This window comes from Hylobates moloch, unplaced genomic scaffold (genome assembly GCF_009828535.3).
Source record: "Hylobates moloch isolate HMO894 unplaced genomic scaffold, HMol_V3 SCAFFOLD_10, whole genome shotgun sequence".
Classification (NCBI taxonomy): domain Eukaryota; kingdom Metazoa; phylum Chordata; class Mammalia; order Primates; family Hylobatidae; genus Hylobates; species Hylobates moloch.
This window is the reverse complement of record NW_026652285.1, coordinates 61,893,416-61,908,625: the sequence shown is the minus strand read 5'-3', so window position 1 is coordinate 61,908,625 and position 15,210 is coordinate 61,893,416. Positions and strand designations below refer to the sequence as shown.

The 15,210-nt window shown below is 45.1% G+C and overlaps 1 protein-coding gene across 2 annotated transcripts in view; it reads left to right on the top strand.

Annotated features, from left to right (window-relative positions):
- Positions 1 to 15,210, top strand: part of SHC3 (SHC adaptor protein 3) — a 172,717-nt gene that overhangs the window by 91,316 nt on the left and 66,191 nt on the right. For both annotated transcript variants that reach the window (XM_032164473.2, XM_032164472.2), the window contains exons 3-4: positions 9,632 to 9,695; positions 12,312 to 12,431. In XM_032164473.2, coding sequence (XP_032020364.1) covers positions 9,632 to 9,695; positions 12,312 to 12,431 — 184 coding nt within the window. The remainder of the gene's footprint in view (positions 1 to 9,631; positions 9,696 to 12,311; positions 12,432 to 15,210) is intronic.

Genomic DNA, 15,210 nt, shown 5'->3' with positions numbered 1-15,210 from the left:
TTACAGTATTTTCTGATTGACAATGTTTACTATTATGTGTTTGACTTTGTTGCCATCAGTTTCCTTGATAGGAAAATAGGAAAATTAGGTTTTTTTTGTTTTGTTTTGTTTTTGAGACGGAGTCTCACTCTGTCGCCCAGGCTGGAGTGCAGTGGCACAATCTCGGCTCACTGCAAGCTCCACCTCCCGGGTTCACGCCATTCTCCTGCCTCAGCCTCCGAGTAGCTGGGACTACAGGCGCCCGCCACCACGCCCGGCTAATTTTCTTTGTATTTTTAGTAGAGACAGGGTTTCACCGTGGTCTCGATCTCCTGACCTCGTGATCCGCTCACCTCGGCCTCCCAAAGTGCTGGGATTACAAGCATGAGCCACTGCGCCCGGCCGGAAAATTAGTTTTAATTCCAGTTCTCCTGTGGACTTCCTGAGGGTTTGTGCTTCATAGCCAAGGACATCTGGAGTCCCTTGATGCGCATATATGTGTCACGTGGACAGATGGGTGTGCGCATGCACAGTGGAACCCACGGTGGTGAGGAGGACGTGCAATCACCCCATGGCCACATATGTGTATGTGTATATATTTATTGTGTATATGTGTATATATTTATTTGCATATAAAATCTATCTTAGGATCAGTGCATGTGCCCCCAACAACTAAAAGATAACATGCACAAGCAGCTTGGATATGGATACTGTGTACTGTGAAATATACTTTTGGTCTTTGTCTTGTTTGCTGGAATACAACTAAAAGATTCTAAAATCCTTGGAATCTTCAAAGTAACGTGTCTTTTGTATGCTAATGAGGTGACTGGTGGCTGGGGGCTTGTCACAGGAAAAATCAAAGCAGGGTTAGAGGGTTGGGACTTCTAGCCCCATACCCAATCTCTGGAGAGGGGAGAAGGGCTGAAGATTAAGTGATCACCAATGGTTAATAATTTAATGAATCTTGCCTATATAATCGAAGCCTCTATAAAAACCCAGTAAGACTGGGTTCAGTGAGCTGCCAGACAGCTGAACATGCAGAGGGTCCTCTCTAGGACGTCACATCCTGGGAGGGCATGGAAGCTCCATGCTCCTTCCCCCATACTTCATCCTATGCATCTCTTCATCTGCATCCTTTGCAATATCCTTTAGAATAAACCAGTAAATGTGTATCCCTGAGTTCTGTGAGCCATTCTAGCAAATTAATTGAACCCAACCTGGGGGTGGTGGGAACCCTGATTTGTAGCCAGTGAGTCAGAAGGAGAGGTAAAATAAACTGGGACTTTATTTTACCCCAGTGGGATTGAGATTGGCATTGGAAGTGGGGCACAGTCTTGGGGACACTGAGCCCTCAGCCTGGGGATCTGAATTGGAGGACACCCAGCTGGCATCTGCTGCAGAATTGATGCCTCATTCAAGCGGTGGTATGACAGCAGAGGAAAACAGTTTTGTTTCTTCCATGGAGATATTGATAATGGTAACATTAATGGTTAATTTGCATGTGCCCCACGCCAGTTGTATAGATTCGTAGATATGTCATTTAACCCTCACAGAAAGCCCCCAGTGCAGGTTTGGTTGTTAATCACTCATAGAGATCCAGGGCTGGTGGCCTGGGCGGAAGCCACTGTGCTGTAAATCTGGAAATGTGGGATCCCGAGGGTTTTATTGAGGAAAGAACTTGTGTGGCTACTCACTGGGCAGTCCTCGCCAGGTTGCTGAGGAGGCGTTTGGAAAGCATTTCTAGAACTCTAATGCCTTGAGGGTTGATGAGCCCTGTGTCCTTATTTTGGAGAGCCAATGTGTGTCTTTGGGAGCTGGGTTCAGTGTTACCTTCTGCAGGGTTGTGCCCCAGGAAAGCCTTGTATGAAGCTGAATTAAACAGAAACTAGATGGAAACCATTAGGTCCCGGAGTGGAACAATTATGGACAACATGTCTGTGTGGCTCAGGACTGCCCATCAGGGCTGCATTCGGAATTCTGTTGTCTCAGCCCATTTTTAGTGGCCTCTGAGACCTGTGTCTGTCCACCTGCAGAATCCTACGGAAAAAGACTTTATTGGGAAGATTTTATTGCCACATGTCTTCACTGCCTCAGGGATCTGGCATGGGGAACTGCGAGAGCACGGGGGACAGACTGGCCTCTTCATCTTAGAGCTGTCTGACTGCCTTGGCTGTGGAAGGCACCTGAAATGATTTAGCTGCCGTTTTACAAGGAAAAGTGAACAGAAGGCTGAGGGAAGAGACCAGGGATTCAGCCCAGGTTTACATGGTTCAGTCAAGACTGGTGCAAAAGGGAGACGCTGTGATGGAGACTTGCCCTGAGCTTCATGGGACACACGCAGAATGCCTTCAGAACACTTAGAACAAGTCCCAGCCTGGTGTCAGGCCCCATGGTGGTCCCCTTTTCTTTTGTGTGTGTTTCCAAAGGGCAGAAGCTTTGGGGCCAAGATTGCTCACTTCACCTGTATTCATGCTTTACAACTAAGGAAGCAGATTTCAGGGGAACTGAGATCTTTAAAGCCCGTGGTATTTGATCTCACAAAATGCATCTTTCCCAAAAGATAAGTAATTCCTAAAAACTAGCAGTGAAGACAGGTGTGCGCAGGGTTCCATGGGTCTCTGGATTCCACATTGTATTGGGCAGCCCCGTCCAACCCAGTCCAGCCCCTCACGGGTCCAGCGCCTTGGTGGTCCAGCTTCTCGATGGCTCATCTGAGGGACATGGCACCATCTCCCTCAGGGTGCAGCACAGATTGGAGGCTTCTTCCTCATTGCCTGAGACCTTGGCTCATTTATGAAATTGTGGGAAAACTGAGGAGTGTGGATTTCTCCCCTTGATTGGCATATCAGCATCAGGAAGCAGTCAATTTGAGAGCAGAAGGCTTATTCTAACCCAACTGTTAGAATTCTAAAGAAGAAAAAATAACTCAATGAAAGTGTTTGTAAGAATAAAGCAAGTCTCTGATCTGTCCATTGAAGATGCCTGTGACATGACCTGTGACCTCAAGTGAACTTTATTAATTAGTTACTTAAACCATGGAAGGAAAATTAGCCTCAATTTTGTCTCTGTTGGGCTTTACTTTTTTGGTCAATACATTCTTAGTAATCCTAAGACCTTATCTTTCACTTTGTGAGATCTCTTTCAGCATGGTTTAGGAACCTCTTTTCTAGTTTCATTATTTGGGCTTTTATGTGTATATATAGGATACTTTTTTGGCATCTGTTTAATAATTACCAACCAGTATTCTTTTACACCTGTGTGTATATTTAAATACCTTTCTGGAGTAAACCAAAGGCTGAGGCACAGGACGAGGTCTCAGGAGAATGCTGGGATTATAATGGCACAGGTGAATTGCTAAGGTGTAAAGGAGGTCAATTTCTCCAGTGGTGTGCAGATTCTGAAATCCATGGCTCTTTCATTATGTCTGCAACATACAAGATTGAAGTGATTTCAACACGCCTTTGTCAAATGACTTTAAAAAATCAAGCTTATGGTATTTTTGATGCCTATGATTTCTGACTCTTAGTTTCTCCGAATGGTTTGGTTATGGCTGGACGCTTAGTGTGCAGGAGCTGGGAAACTAATCTGCTTGGCTGTGGATGAAACTGGGAAGAAGCCATTGGTTCTGTGTCCCTCTGCCCTTGAACTCTCACTCCTGGTGCCTGGGCTCCTACGTGCCCTCAGCCTAGCTGGCAGCCTCCCAGCTCTGTCCCTACTGCAAATCCAGCTCTCAGACATGGCCCACCTGGCGTCAACAGCTTCAGGATGGAGAAGATGACCCATGGGAAAAAGAGAGAGGCCATCCCCAAGATGAAAGAGTGAGTCATCTGTGGGCCCGCCCTCAGCATCAGTCTCTGTCATGAAGCAGGGCTGTGGGCTTCTTCTCTAAATGGTCTTCTTTTCGTTTTCACTCTCACCATCCAAGTCTGGCCATCACAACATCAGTAACTTCCCAGCTCATCTCCCTGCCTGCAGCTTCTCAGCCCTTTCTGCCTGTCTACACACCACCGCTATTTCTATCACATCAGGGTCTACTAAAAAGGCGTTGGTTGCTTCCTGCTCCTTGGCATGTCCTGAAATGCCTCTAAGACCTGAATCAGAAACCTCCATGGTTCTGCCTGTATCTCAGGATTCTGTACACCTGGCCCCAGCCAGCTGGCGCTCCTGCACGTCCACCGTCCTGCTGTGCTCCTTCCTGGTCTGGGCTCCGGTTTGTATTTTTATAGGATCTTCCTCCACTGCCTCTTTCAGCACCTGCTTCTTTGGCATTGAGGCTTCTTTGCTGACCAGGTAACTAACCTCTTGCTCCTCTGAAAGGTAGAATTGCACACTCCAGTCCTTCATAGTACATGTGTTATCCTGTCTCCTCCACTACTCTGAAGGCTTCTGGGGAGTGCAGCCTGGCTTACCTTCCCCATGGAGGCAGGGCGGTGATGGGTTTGGTGGGTGGCTGGTAAGGGAGAGACCCAGGACTGCTACCTTGTGTGGGGTGAGAGCTGCTGGGTGGACCACGGTGCTGTTTTCTGCCCTGGGAAGGCTGGAGAGAAATATTTTTGGTGGGGAAAATTAAGGCTGGGTTTGAAAACATCAAGTTTGTGATGATTTTAAGACACTGAAGTGGGGCTAGCAATTGGGTGTGGCATCTATCTATAAAATTCTGGTACTCGGAGATGAGCGGGACAGTGGGGAAGGTGGGTGAGCCACCTGCCGCTGAAGCATTCGGAGTCCAGAGACTATGAGGCCCCTTCAGACAGGAGGGCGGGAGGCAACCGCAGGTTAAAATGGGACTCTGGTTAAGTTTGCCTGGAATCCATGGGGCATAGGAGGACTCCAACAGTTCAAGGGAGGGCTGGCCCTCCTACAAAGGGCTTGGGAAGAGGGGTGAGAATCTATTTTGCTGCACTTTGCCCAACCCTCACCCTAAGTTATAAGGAGAATAAGAGCAAGTCCTTAGTGCCCTGTGAGTCCTCCCATGGAGGAGGGGCAATGGTTCCCTCTAGCTTCAGAGTCAGTGAGGGGCTTAGGAGATGACCAAGACTTTGACACGTGTCATCAGGGTCTAGGTGGCCCCATGGACAAATGTCCAACTCACACAGGGAAGCATGCAGCAGGAGTGGCCGTGTTTGAGGAGAAACTGCCCTCCTGCTATAGCCCGGCAGAGGTGCTGGTTCCAGGGAGAGGAACCATGTCACCAGCAAGAAGCTGGAGCTTCCCACTGATGTGGATGCTGGGAGGGAGTGGGTGTGTGGGGTGAAGAACAGACACTATCCGTTTCACCCATAGGCACCTTCCTGCTCCTGGGGAGGAGTCTTCAAATAAAAAAGGAAAGTGTCCCTGAGAGGAGAGGGGTTGGATGGAGCCCTGGAGAGGAGGTGCTCGCCATGGCTTAGAGGCTGGAGATTTAGTCTCAAGAGTCTCAGAGGAGACAAATAACTTACACAGGGCATGGGGGCGGGAGGACATCCAGGAGCACCAAGGGGGTCGCCTGTTTTCCTGCAAGGTACTACGAGCCTGGCCAGAGAGCTCAGCATTGGGGCTGTCAGTGTCACCTCTCCACCCCTGACCTCTCTGTATCCACCCCTGCAGTCATCCCTGCAAGGGGTGGATACCCCTGCAGTCATCCTGCATCACCCCTGCAGTTATCCTGACCAAGGGGTCAAGAGCCGCAGCTGGAAGGTTAGGAGGCACTTTCTTCCGTGGCCACCTGGAGGTTCCCTAGGCAGGCCTTAGGGAGGGAGGAGGAGAGGTTTAAATGAAGGTCAGGGTTTTTACTGTTCTGCTGGGCCTGGACATGTTTATTACTAAAAATAGATAAATAGGGTTACGCTTAAGTGATGGAAGACTTTTTCTTGTGTGGAGGTGAGTGGATTAGATTCAAAGCTCCACCCAGCCCAGGGAGGAGCAGGGCCAACTGAGTGCATTGAATTAGAAAGGACTAGGGGAGTGGGATATTCTTATTGTACCAGCACACACTCACTCAGGGTTCTGGTCACACAGTGGCCAGAAGAGGGGACGAGCAAGGGAAGGTTTAGAGGCTGGAACTTTAGAGTCTCAGGGTTCTCAGAGGAGGCAGGAAACTCACACAGGGTGTGGGGGTGGGAGGGTATTATGGAGCACTGAGAAGGGTGCCTGCCTCTCTGCAAAAGACTGTAAAGCTTCAATCTTTGGCTATGAAAATAGAATTTCAGTATAGGCTTTAATCTGCATTCTGGTTGCGATTAAAGTTGAGTATGTGTTTGTGTTTTTCGGAGCCATGTGTATTGCCTTTCCTGAGAACTCTTTATCCATATCCTTTGCTCCGCCCTCTATTGGGCTTTTGATAGTTTCCTTGCTGACTTTTATTAAGACAATTACTTTGTTGACTGTGAAATGTTACATATTTTCTTGTCCATGAATTTTTTATGCTATTGAGTGTGTCGATATTTTTCTTTTATGGCTTCTGGATTTTGTAATATCCTTCCACTAAAAGATAATTTAAAAATATTCTTCCTGGCCGGGCGTGGTGGCTCATGCCTGTAATCCCAGCACTTTGGGAGGCCGAGGCGGGCGGATCACAAGATCAGGAGATTGAGACCATCCTGGCTAATATGGTGAAACCCCGTCTCTACTAAAAATAAAAAAAATTAGCCGGGCGCTGTGGCGGGCGCCTGTAGTCCCAGCTACTCGGGAGGCTGAGGCAGGAGAATGGTGTGAACCCAGGAGGCAGAGCATGCAGTGAGCAGAGATAGCGCCACTGCAGTCCAGCCTGGGCAAAAGAGCAAGACTCCGTCTCAAAAAAAAAAAAAAAAAATATAATATTATATATATATATATATATATATATATATATATATTCTTTTCTTCATTTCATTACAAATGAATTCAATTTGTGACCTATCTGTAATTTATTTGCATATAAGGCAAGAGATAGGAGCCCAACATAATTTTTTCCTGGGTAGCTGCCCACTCACTCAAATGCTGCTTCTTGGGTACCTCTTTCTCTACTGATGTGCATTGATCCATGCCAGTCACATAGACCATTCCTTGTGGGGCCTTAGGATGGGCTGTAGTGAGATGGATGAGGAGGGAGAAAGATGCTACTACATGATTTCAAAGAGTCCAGTTCTGACAGGAAGATGGTGAAATCATGAGGACAATGAGGGTTCACATCTGGCAGTTGGGCTGGCTTCCGAGACTTTCAGATGACCACGGAGGTTGCCAAATGTTCCATTTTCAAATTAGCCAAGTTCTGAGGTCATGATTTGGCTCACAGAGACAGGGTCATACTGAACAGAATGTTAAGAAGCAATACCTATGATTAAAAACAGGGCAAAATTGGTACCTGAGACTCAAATGGGGATTAAGTGGAATTACATAAAGCTAAATAATGATTGCTAAACGAACAAATTGAAACAGTACTGCTTACCAAAATGTACTGCACTTAAACAGCAAGAAGGGGAATTGAGAATAGTTACATTTAAAATTAGATTTTGGAGTTAAAGTAACTCATTCCAGGCATCTAAATATTGCAGTTATTAATAGTTATGCTGCATTTCTATTTCAAACAGAAATAGATACCATCAGCGTGGTTGAAATGAGAATTCAAACACACGTGTTATCGTATGAGCATTAGGAAGGAATTTATGCCAATGATGAAAAGAGAACATTTTTCTAAAAAGCAGTTTCATTTGAAAACTCCTTTGGGGATTCTAAAGGCTCACAAGTGGGATCCTTAGGATTTTCCCTGAGTACACGAGCTCTGAGAAATTTTTGGAACTTCTTCTATCTGCGAATGTGCCCTGAGACCTGTGCATTCCGTTCTGTGTGAAAAGGTATTGGAAAGAAATGTTAACTATTTTCAGAGCTTTGTAATTCCTTCTAACTGGTGATGCATAGTTTCTACCTCCCTTCCCCAAAAGTAGCACAGAAGCAGCAGAGTCCTGTTGCAAGCTCCAGGACCTGACTAGATGAGACATTTGATACTATGTGTCTTTTTGGATAACTGTCCTTGGAGTCTGATTTTTTTTCGTTTAGACTTCATGTTGGTGGATGGTAAAATAAATATGGTGCTTATTAGGAATATTTATGGAGTGATTAAAGGGAGACACTTCTCCATATAGTATCTTTCTACCCTGCTGGAACCATCAGAGGTTTAGCTGCCTTGTTCAACTAAGTATGTCACTTAATATAGAAATACAATGCAGAGATTCACTGTACTGGTTTTCTAAAAATTAAACATAAAATATAGATAATGGGTTTATATAGTTCTGTAAAGAGACAATTTGACCTTCTTTAATAAGAAGTTAGCTTTTAGAAAGTACTTTAGATGATACGTGATTGGTCACTTTGATAGAACCACAGTTAGAATATTATTATAAAGTGAATAGGAGTAAGCATAAACATCAAAAACATTTGTTTCTTGCTTCACTTTTTCCATGTCATGATGATTCATTGCCTACGGTTTTCCTGGCATCTGAGCTTTTAGGAAAATGTTTCCTTCCCTGCTCTCTACAATGAATTGAATGGCAAATGGGAAGCTTGTCCTAATAGTCTGTCACCTAACTGATATGGACATATTTCTCTTAAAAGCACTGTGTTGTTATGGTGATTATTTTTCGCCCACATGGTAGAAATTAATTTGAAGACGTATTGAGCTTAGAAAGTTTATAGAATGTTTCTGAGGACCTATTATCTTCTCTTATTCACCGTGTCTCCAAGCCCCTATTGATTTTTTTCTATGCACTAGTATTTTCTCCTCCATGTGTGAGTGGGAAGGGTCACCAGCTCCTTTCTGGACCCCTGACTTGGAGCCACCTTTGCCCACCTCCCAGGCATTTCTCACTTAGGCTGGGTCATGAGGTTGAGCTGTGTTTCCTCTCCAGCATCCCCTTCCTGCCACCCTAGCCCTCAGCTGGGACCATCCTGTCTTGCTTCCTCACCGTCTGGAGTCCTCCTGCCCCACGCAGAACCGTGTGTTGGACTCTTGCCCCCTGGCGGCTCAGCACCATGACACTCTGCCTCCTCCACCAGGACCATGCCTGCACATCCCAGCAGCCTCACCAGTGCTGTTCCATGGAACTGCCCTGCACATAACCTCACTGCCGGCTCCTTTATACACCCTGCAGTTCCTCTTCTCCTTCCAACCCCTCTTGATTTTGTAAGATTCACTAACCGCAGAAACTGAGAATAAAACTCAGATGACCACGTTTCTTTTAATTACATTCTAACTCACTTAAGAAGGATCTTGATTAATCAAGGTGGTTGATTAGGTTTGGGCCTGATGTCCTGACCAAAGCTATGGAGATAGATAGCATCACAGTGTTGGGAAGAGTATATTTTAGGGTGCTGACTTACAAAAATAGAATCTTAGCAAAATGTAAAAAAAAAAAAAAAAAAAAAAAATGTAGCTTTGACACAGATAACACTGTTAGTATCCAGCCACCACAACAAAGAGAACTAGAATATTGCCAGGAGAGGTTTTACAATGACCTGTTTGCGTTTTGTTTAGTTTTGTGTTTTAGAAGAAGAATTGGATGACTCCCAAATTGGCAGGTCTGTTTTCTATACTGAAATAAACAGGCAGTTATTTTCTTTGGATGTGCAAGTGTAGCGTCTCTGGGTTCCATAATCCCGACTGATGCATAATAAAATTGCTTTTTCTTCCTGTCCTAAGGGAAGCCATCAGCCGTGTCTGTGAAGCTGTGCCTGGTGCCAAGGGAGCCTTCAAGAAGAGAAAGGTACTGTCCTCAATGCTCTGTGTCTAACTATGTCTCCTTTACTTCCTCTTTTTCACCACTCAGTATCTTCAGTCACACAGAATTATTCATTGTCCTCTTTCTGTGGCCCGGCGCTTGCTACTTCTAAAAGCAGAAATGGCTTAGATTGCTTTCTTTCTCACATAGTTGAGGACGGTTAGCTGTCCCTGTCTCAGAAGTAGACACCCTGGTTACTCACTCACTGTGGCTTAAACTCTGAAGGCAATGATAACAACAGACACTTAAAACAGGGTCAGGCTTTCCTTTAAGCACTTTCAATACATCAATTTACTTAGTTACAACAATTGAGGTAGATCTCCCCAGTGGTGTGCTGGTAAATATTTAACAACCAGCTCTCCAGGTTGGGCAGGGGAATGAAAAAGAGAGTTTGTAGCATTTTCTGATTTCTGTGATGTCAATACTTCTACTGTGGCCGATTTCAATTTCTCAAAATTATATCCCTTGAAAACAGGGTCGGGAAGAGATACGTAGTAGCTCATGGTTGTATAATGTTTCCGCCATACAGGTACTGTGGGCATAAATAACTTGAAAAGCAGTTAGTAGTTAATGCAGCAAAAGAATTAGGAAGTGATGCGTGTTGAGCATTTATTGTCTGTTTTGTTGTTTTTTTTTTGTTTTTTGTTTTTTGTTTTTGAGACAGAGTCTCGCTCCATCCCCCAGGCTGGAGTGCAGTGGCATGATCTCGGCTCACTGAAATCTCCGCCTCCTGGGTTCAAGCGATTCTCCTGGCTCAGCCTCCTGAGTAGCTGGGATTACAGGTGCACGCCACCCTGCCCAGCTAATTGTTGTATTTTTAGTAGAGATGGGGTTTCACTGTATTGGCCAGGATGGTCTCAATCTCTTTACCTCGTGATCCACCTGCCTCGGCCTCCCAAAGTGTTGGGATTACAGGTGTGAGCCACCATGCCCGGCCCTATTGTCTGTTTTTTAAAAGGTAATTTATTTAATTGTAAGTTTACATACATTCATTTTTAATAACAGCTGTGATTAATAGTCAGATTATACAATTCTGAAAAATTTAATAATTGGCTCCCATCGGTCGGGCCAAGCCAGCACTAGAATACCACTGGATATCCCCGTATTACAGACGATGACAACTGTGAATGGAGGGGAAAGACCGCAATGCAGGCAGATGTTGTCTGAGAGCAAGCTCAGAGGGCTGAGCTACACAGGCTGCATGTTCAAACACTGCACCAGGACTTTTCATCCTGAAGATATTTGAGCCAGAAGGAAAAACAAAAAAAAGCCTGGATTAGGAGAAACCATGAAAACCTCTTCAGTTAAGTTGTCTGGTGAATACTCAGCTAAATCCACAATCAAGGCTTTTCTATGCCTAACCTGAATTGTGGAGAAAGCATCCTTCAAAGAACCTTTGAATCTGCCCTGAGGCTGCACATTCCTGATTCCAGATCATCTGGGCAGCTGCATGTGTGGCTCTGCTGATCCCAGGCTCAAGCCTGTTTCCGTCTTCAGAGGTGGGGACTTTCATGCACCCACAGGGCAGCTGGGTTTTGGAAGAGAACTCTGAATGAAGACTCAGATGTGCCAGCCTGTGTTCTGGCCAGTCCATGGGGAACCAAGTAAGGCTCCAGAGCCTCCACTACAGGAACTAGGACGGCGACTGAGAATAGAGAAGGGGAATCTCATCTTCCAGGTCCCAGCTCATCCTGGGGCATCCTCATGGTTCTCTTGGTGGAAGTAATGCCCATTTCTTGGCTCCACCCAGAATCTCATGGGTGGGGCCTCAGCATCTCTGTTTTTAAATAGCTCCTTCAGGAGATTAAAAAGGGTGTGCACCTGGTTAGGAACTAATTAGCATATCAAAAGAGAGAGTGTTCTAATCCAAAAAGAAAGGATGGGTTGGTACCAAAGGGCATTGCCCACCCAGGTACCTAAGAAGAAGGTCCCCAGCCCCAAAACACAGCTGTCAGTCCCCTGTAAGGACATTTCTGACAGGGCAATGGGTACACCAGTTACAGCCAGGCCATGTCTATCTATCCCTGTGCTGGCTCCAGGCCCATGGGTTTCTAAGAGGACAGTCCATGAGAACCTTGACCAGGGAGAGTGTTTGCTCCAAAAAATTTGTAGTCTGTTCCCTTTGGCCGTGAACATCCTTGCAGCTCTCTGGGATTCTTATAATCCCCTAGAGCTGGACTGCTTTAGCCTTCCTGTAAGTTAGTTTGACTCTTTCTCTGAAGTAGGTGTGAGGATACCAGGTTGCTGAGCCTGCAAAATGCAATGGAATTTCCCCAGGTTTACATATGAGGACTTCCCCATGAGACACTTCCCAATAGGGCCAGAGAAAAGGCCTGGAAGACTGATGCCTCTGCCGGCCTGCAAGAGTTCTCACCTCAGCATTTGCATATTACATGGTTTATAATTTGCATGTTGCACATTCTAAAATTTGCATATTAGCTTTGGATCCCCCTACTCCCAGCTTACTCATTTCGCATTTTGTCTTCCTATGCCTAAAGAGGGAGGAAGAGTTAGTGAAAGTTTGGGGGTATGGTGAGCATCCACATCCCCACTCTTTGAGATGGAAATAAAACAGCTAAATAACGCTCTTTAATTTCACAGCCTCCGAGCAAAATGCTGTCCAGCATCTTGGGAAAGAGCAACCTCCAGTTTGCGGGAATGAGCATCTCTCTGACCATCTCCACGGCCAGTCTGAACCTGCGAACTCCGGACTCCAAACAGGTACGTGGGTGCTCAGATCCCCTGTCCCTGCCCACAGCCCCAGGTGATGAGTGTTTCGCAGTCTTCTTCCTTGCAGCTTTACTGAGCTCACATAGCATATGTTTGTGTCAAATTTTTACTAAAGTATGAACTTTGGCCACTTTGAAGGATCACCAAGAGAATGATAAATGAAATTGGCTCTCTTTAATTCTGCTTTTTGTTTCTTTGGAGGATAATGCATGAAATCATTGGTTTACTTGCAATGTAAAAAAAAAATGATGGGTGTGCAAAGTCTCTTCTTAATGTCCTTGCCGTTATTTTTTTCTTTTACACCATATTTAATTGGTTTTACAGGCCATATTTTATTTTATTACCTTTGAAGTGGACTGCATGTCATGGACTAATTGGTGATTTTTTTTTTCCTTTAGTGGCTCATTGTTTTGGAGCATCTTGTGGTAGATAGTGTTGTAGGGGTAATAAAAAGTGGTGTTGTCTGTGGAATAGCCAACGTGGAGTGAATTTGGAGCTGACTGAGACACCACAGCCACAGTGTTAATTAAGGCTAATTTTATTGCAGATGGTTGCATTCCTGCACAGTGTCTCTCTTTTAGACTTCTCTGATCTAGTCATCATTAATTTCTTTACCTGGAAAAATAGGTGTTTGAGTAGCTATTTTAGCTACCAACAAGGCACTTCAGAAGGTCAAATGAGGCGCAGGAGGTGAAATGCTTGAGCAGTATCCAGGGGGGTGTGGAGTGTGGACTCTCCTCCCTTGCTCTGCCCCGGCTCAGCTTCTGGAGCTGGCAGTAGGAGCTGGAGCTCAAATGGGACCTCTCTATATAATACTCTGCCTGATTCTGACATTGTCACCAGGGATGCCCGCAGTGACCTTTATGTTACTATACAAATTTCTATTGATTGACTTCCATATTCCCCAGGTTAGTGAGCAGCATCTCCAGCTTCATCTATTCCTCCACCTGCCACCCAAGATGTTGAAATAAATCCTAGAAGTAGCACAGAAATGGGAAGCTAAACCCAGGCTTTGTGTTGACATAACTAGATACCACTTCTCACTGCCTCCTTTTGTTCTCACAGGACTGATAATTCCTTGTGTCTTTTTATCTTAACTTGTCTGAGGGACTTGTTCACTAGCTCTGGAGGTTGTGGATTCTGAATATTCAGTAGGCTCAGTCTTTCTCTGGCATGGTCCGAGACTGAGCTGTTCATGAAGGCTTGTTGGCTGGGCTCACTGCTGCACTCTCCTTCATGCCCGGAGCTGTTCCTTTCCTATGTCTCCTGGACCTTTTGTTTGGTCCTCAGACTTCTTAAATCTGTGGGATCTTCTCCCTGAACTCCTCTCCCACCTCAGTAAAATAGAAAACAAACTAAGAGCAGTGGGATGAGACTGGGCTGGCCCTCTCTGTCCTGGAACATGGCAGCCGAAGCAAGTGTCCAGTTCATGTTTTCCTGCCCTTGGTTTGGGCAGATGGGGCAAAGTGGCAGATTTTGGACACCCAGGGGACTGGTAGTTTGGTTGATGAGTGTGTGAAGTTTGGGTGGGGGGCAAGCACACAGGGTTCTGACTCTCCCTTCCAGCTGACTTTTGGGCCCAACCGTAGCAAATTGAGAACAGCCTGGCTAGACACTCCCTTCTCCATCCAGTGAGACAGCAGCAAGACAACAGCTGCTCCCCTCTACAGAGTTCCACGTGGAAATGAGATGCAACACCCTCAGGGCAAAACATGTGATTTAGGTCAATTAGCTCTAATTTTCTTACCCTGGTTTTCAATTTCTGTCTTACCCAAAGAGATAACATACAATCACACAATAAGTCTCACACATCATGTCGACCAAATATGACTTTCATTTTTTTTTCCAAATCATAGTATCCAATTTAATTTCCAAACTCCAGTTTTAGACCTGCCTTATAAGCAAAAATTAAATAAGCAAAAATGTAAAATTTTGGGAGCCATAGTTTATCATTTCCTGGTGATTGCTATTTCCTCATTATTCTCTTAGGAGCCCTCTACCTTTGCGCCAGAGGGAAGATTCCAGAGGCTGCAAGGCCACTATTTTTAGTTTAACTCAGCTGGGGCTTGGGTGCAGCCTCTGTAGCCAGCCGCATTTTCTATTCACTTATGTACTCAGGGGTTTCTAGATCCTGAGGTGTTGTAAGTGCCAATAACCGAAGTAGGCATTTAAAACTATCTTATTTTCTATTATAATTCAATTATATTTTATTTCAAGTTTCACAGGAGCATGTTTGGACAAATCCCTGGGACGTATGATTATAGCTATATAAATTCTGACTGCCTGCCCGAGGACAAGGGCCCGAGGGGACTCTGCAGAACTAAACCTGGTTATGTTGGGATAGAGATGAGCTCTGTTCTCACCTCTGGAAATTTACTTCAATGTCATTACATTGTCTTTAAAAAGATAAAATTAGCATGGAAGACTTATGTAGCTTTTTAAATTTAGGGCAGCTTCTAATTTACTCAGTGTCTACTAACTTCCACTGTACGCTGCAGTTTATAAAGCTAATGGAAATTTCCCATTTTAAAATTAACATGGATTGTCTGCTCTGGATTTTACATTGATAAATTACAAGAGTGCTTTAGATGGCGCCGAGTTGGAATCTTGGATGCTGGCTTTCTAATTTATATACACATGATACAAATAGGATAAAATGGAAGATGGGCCACATTTCCCCCCGTTCTAGCTGTGGATTCTGTATCAGAGACCGCAGTGTGTTTTTGGAAACATAATCTATAAGTTGAGATGTTTTGGTTTGTGGGTGAGA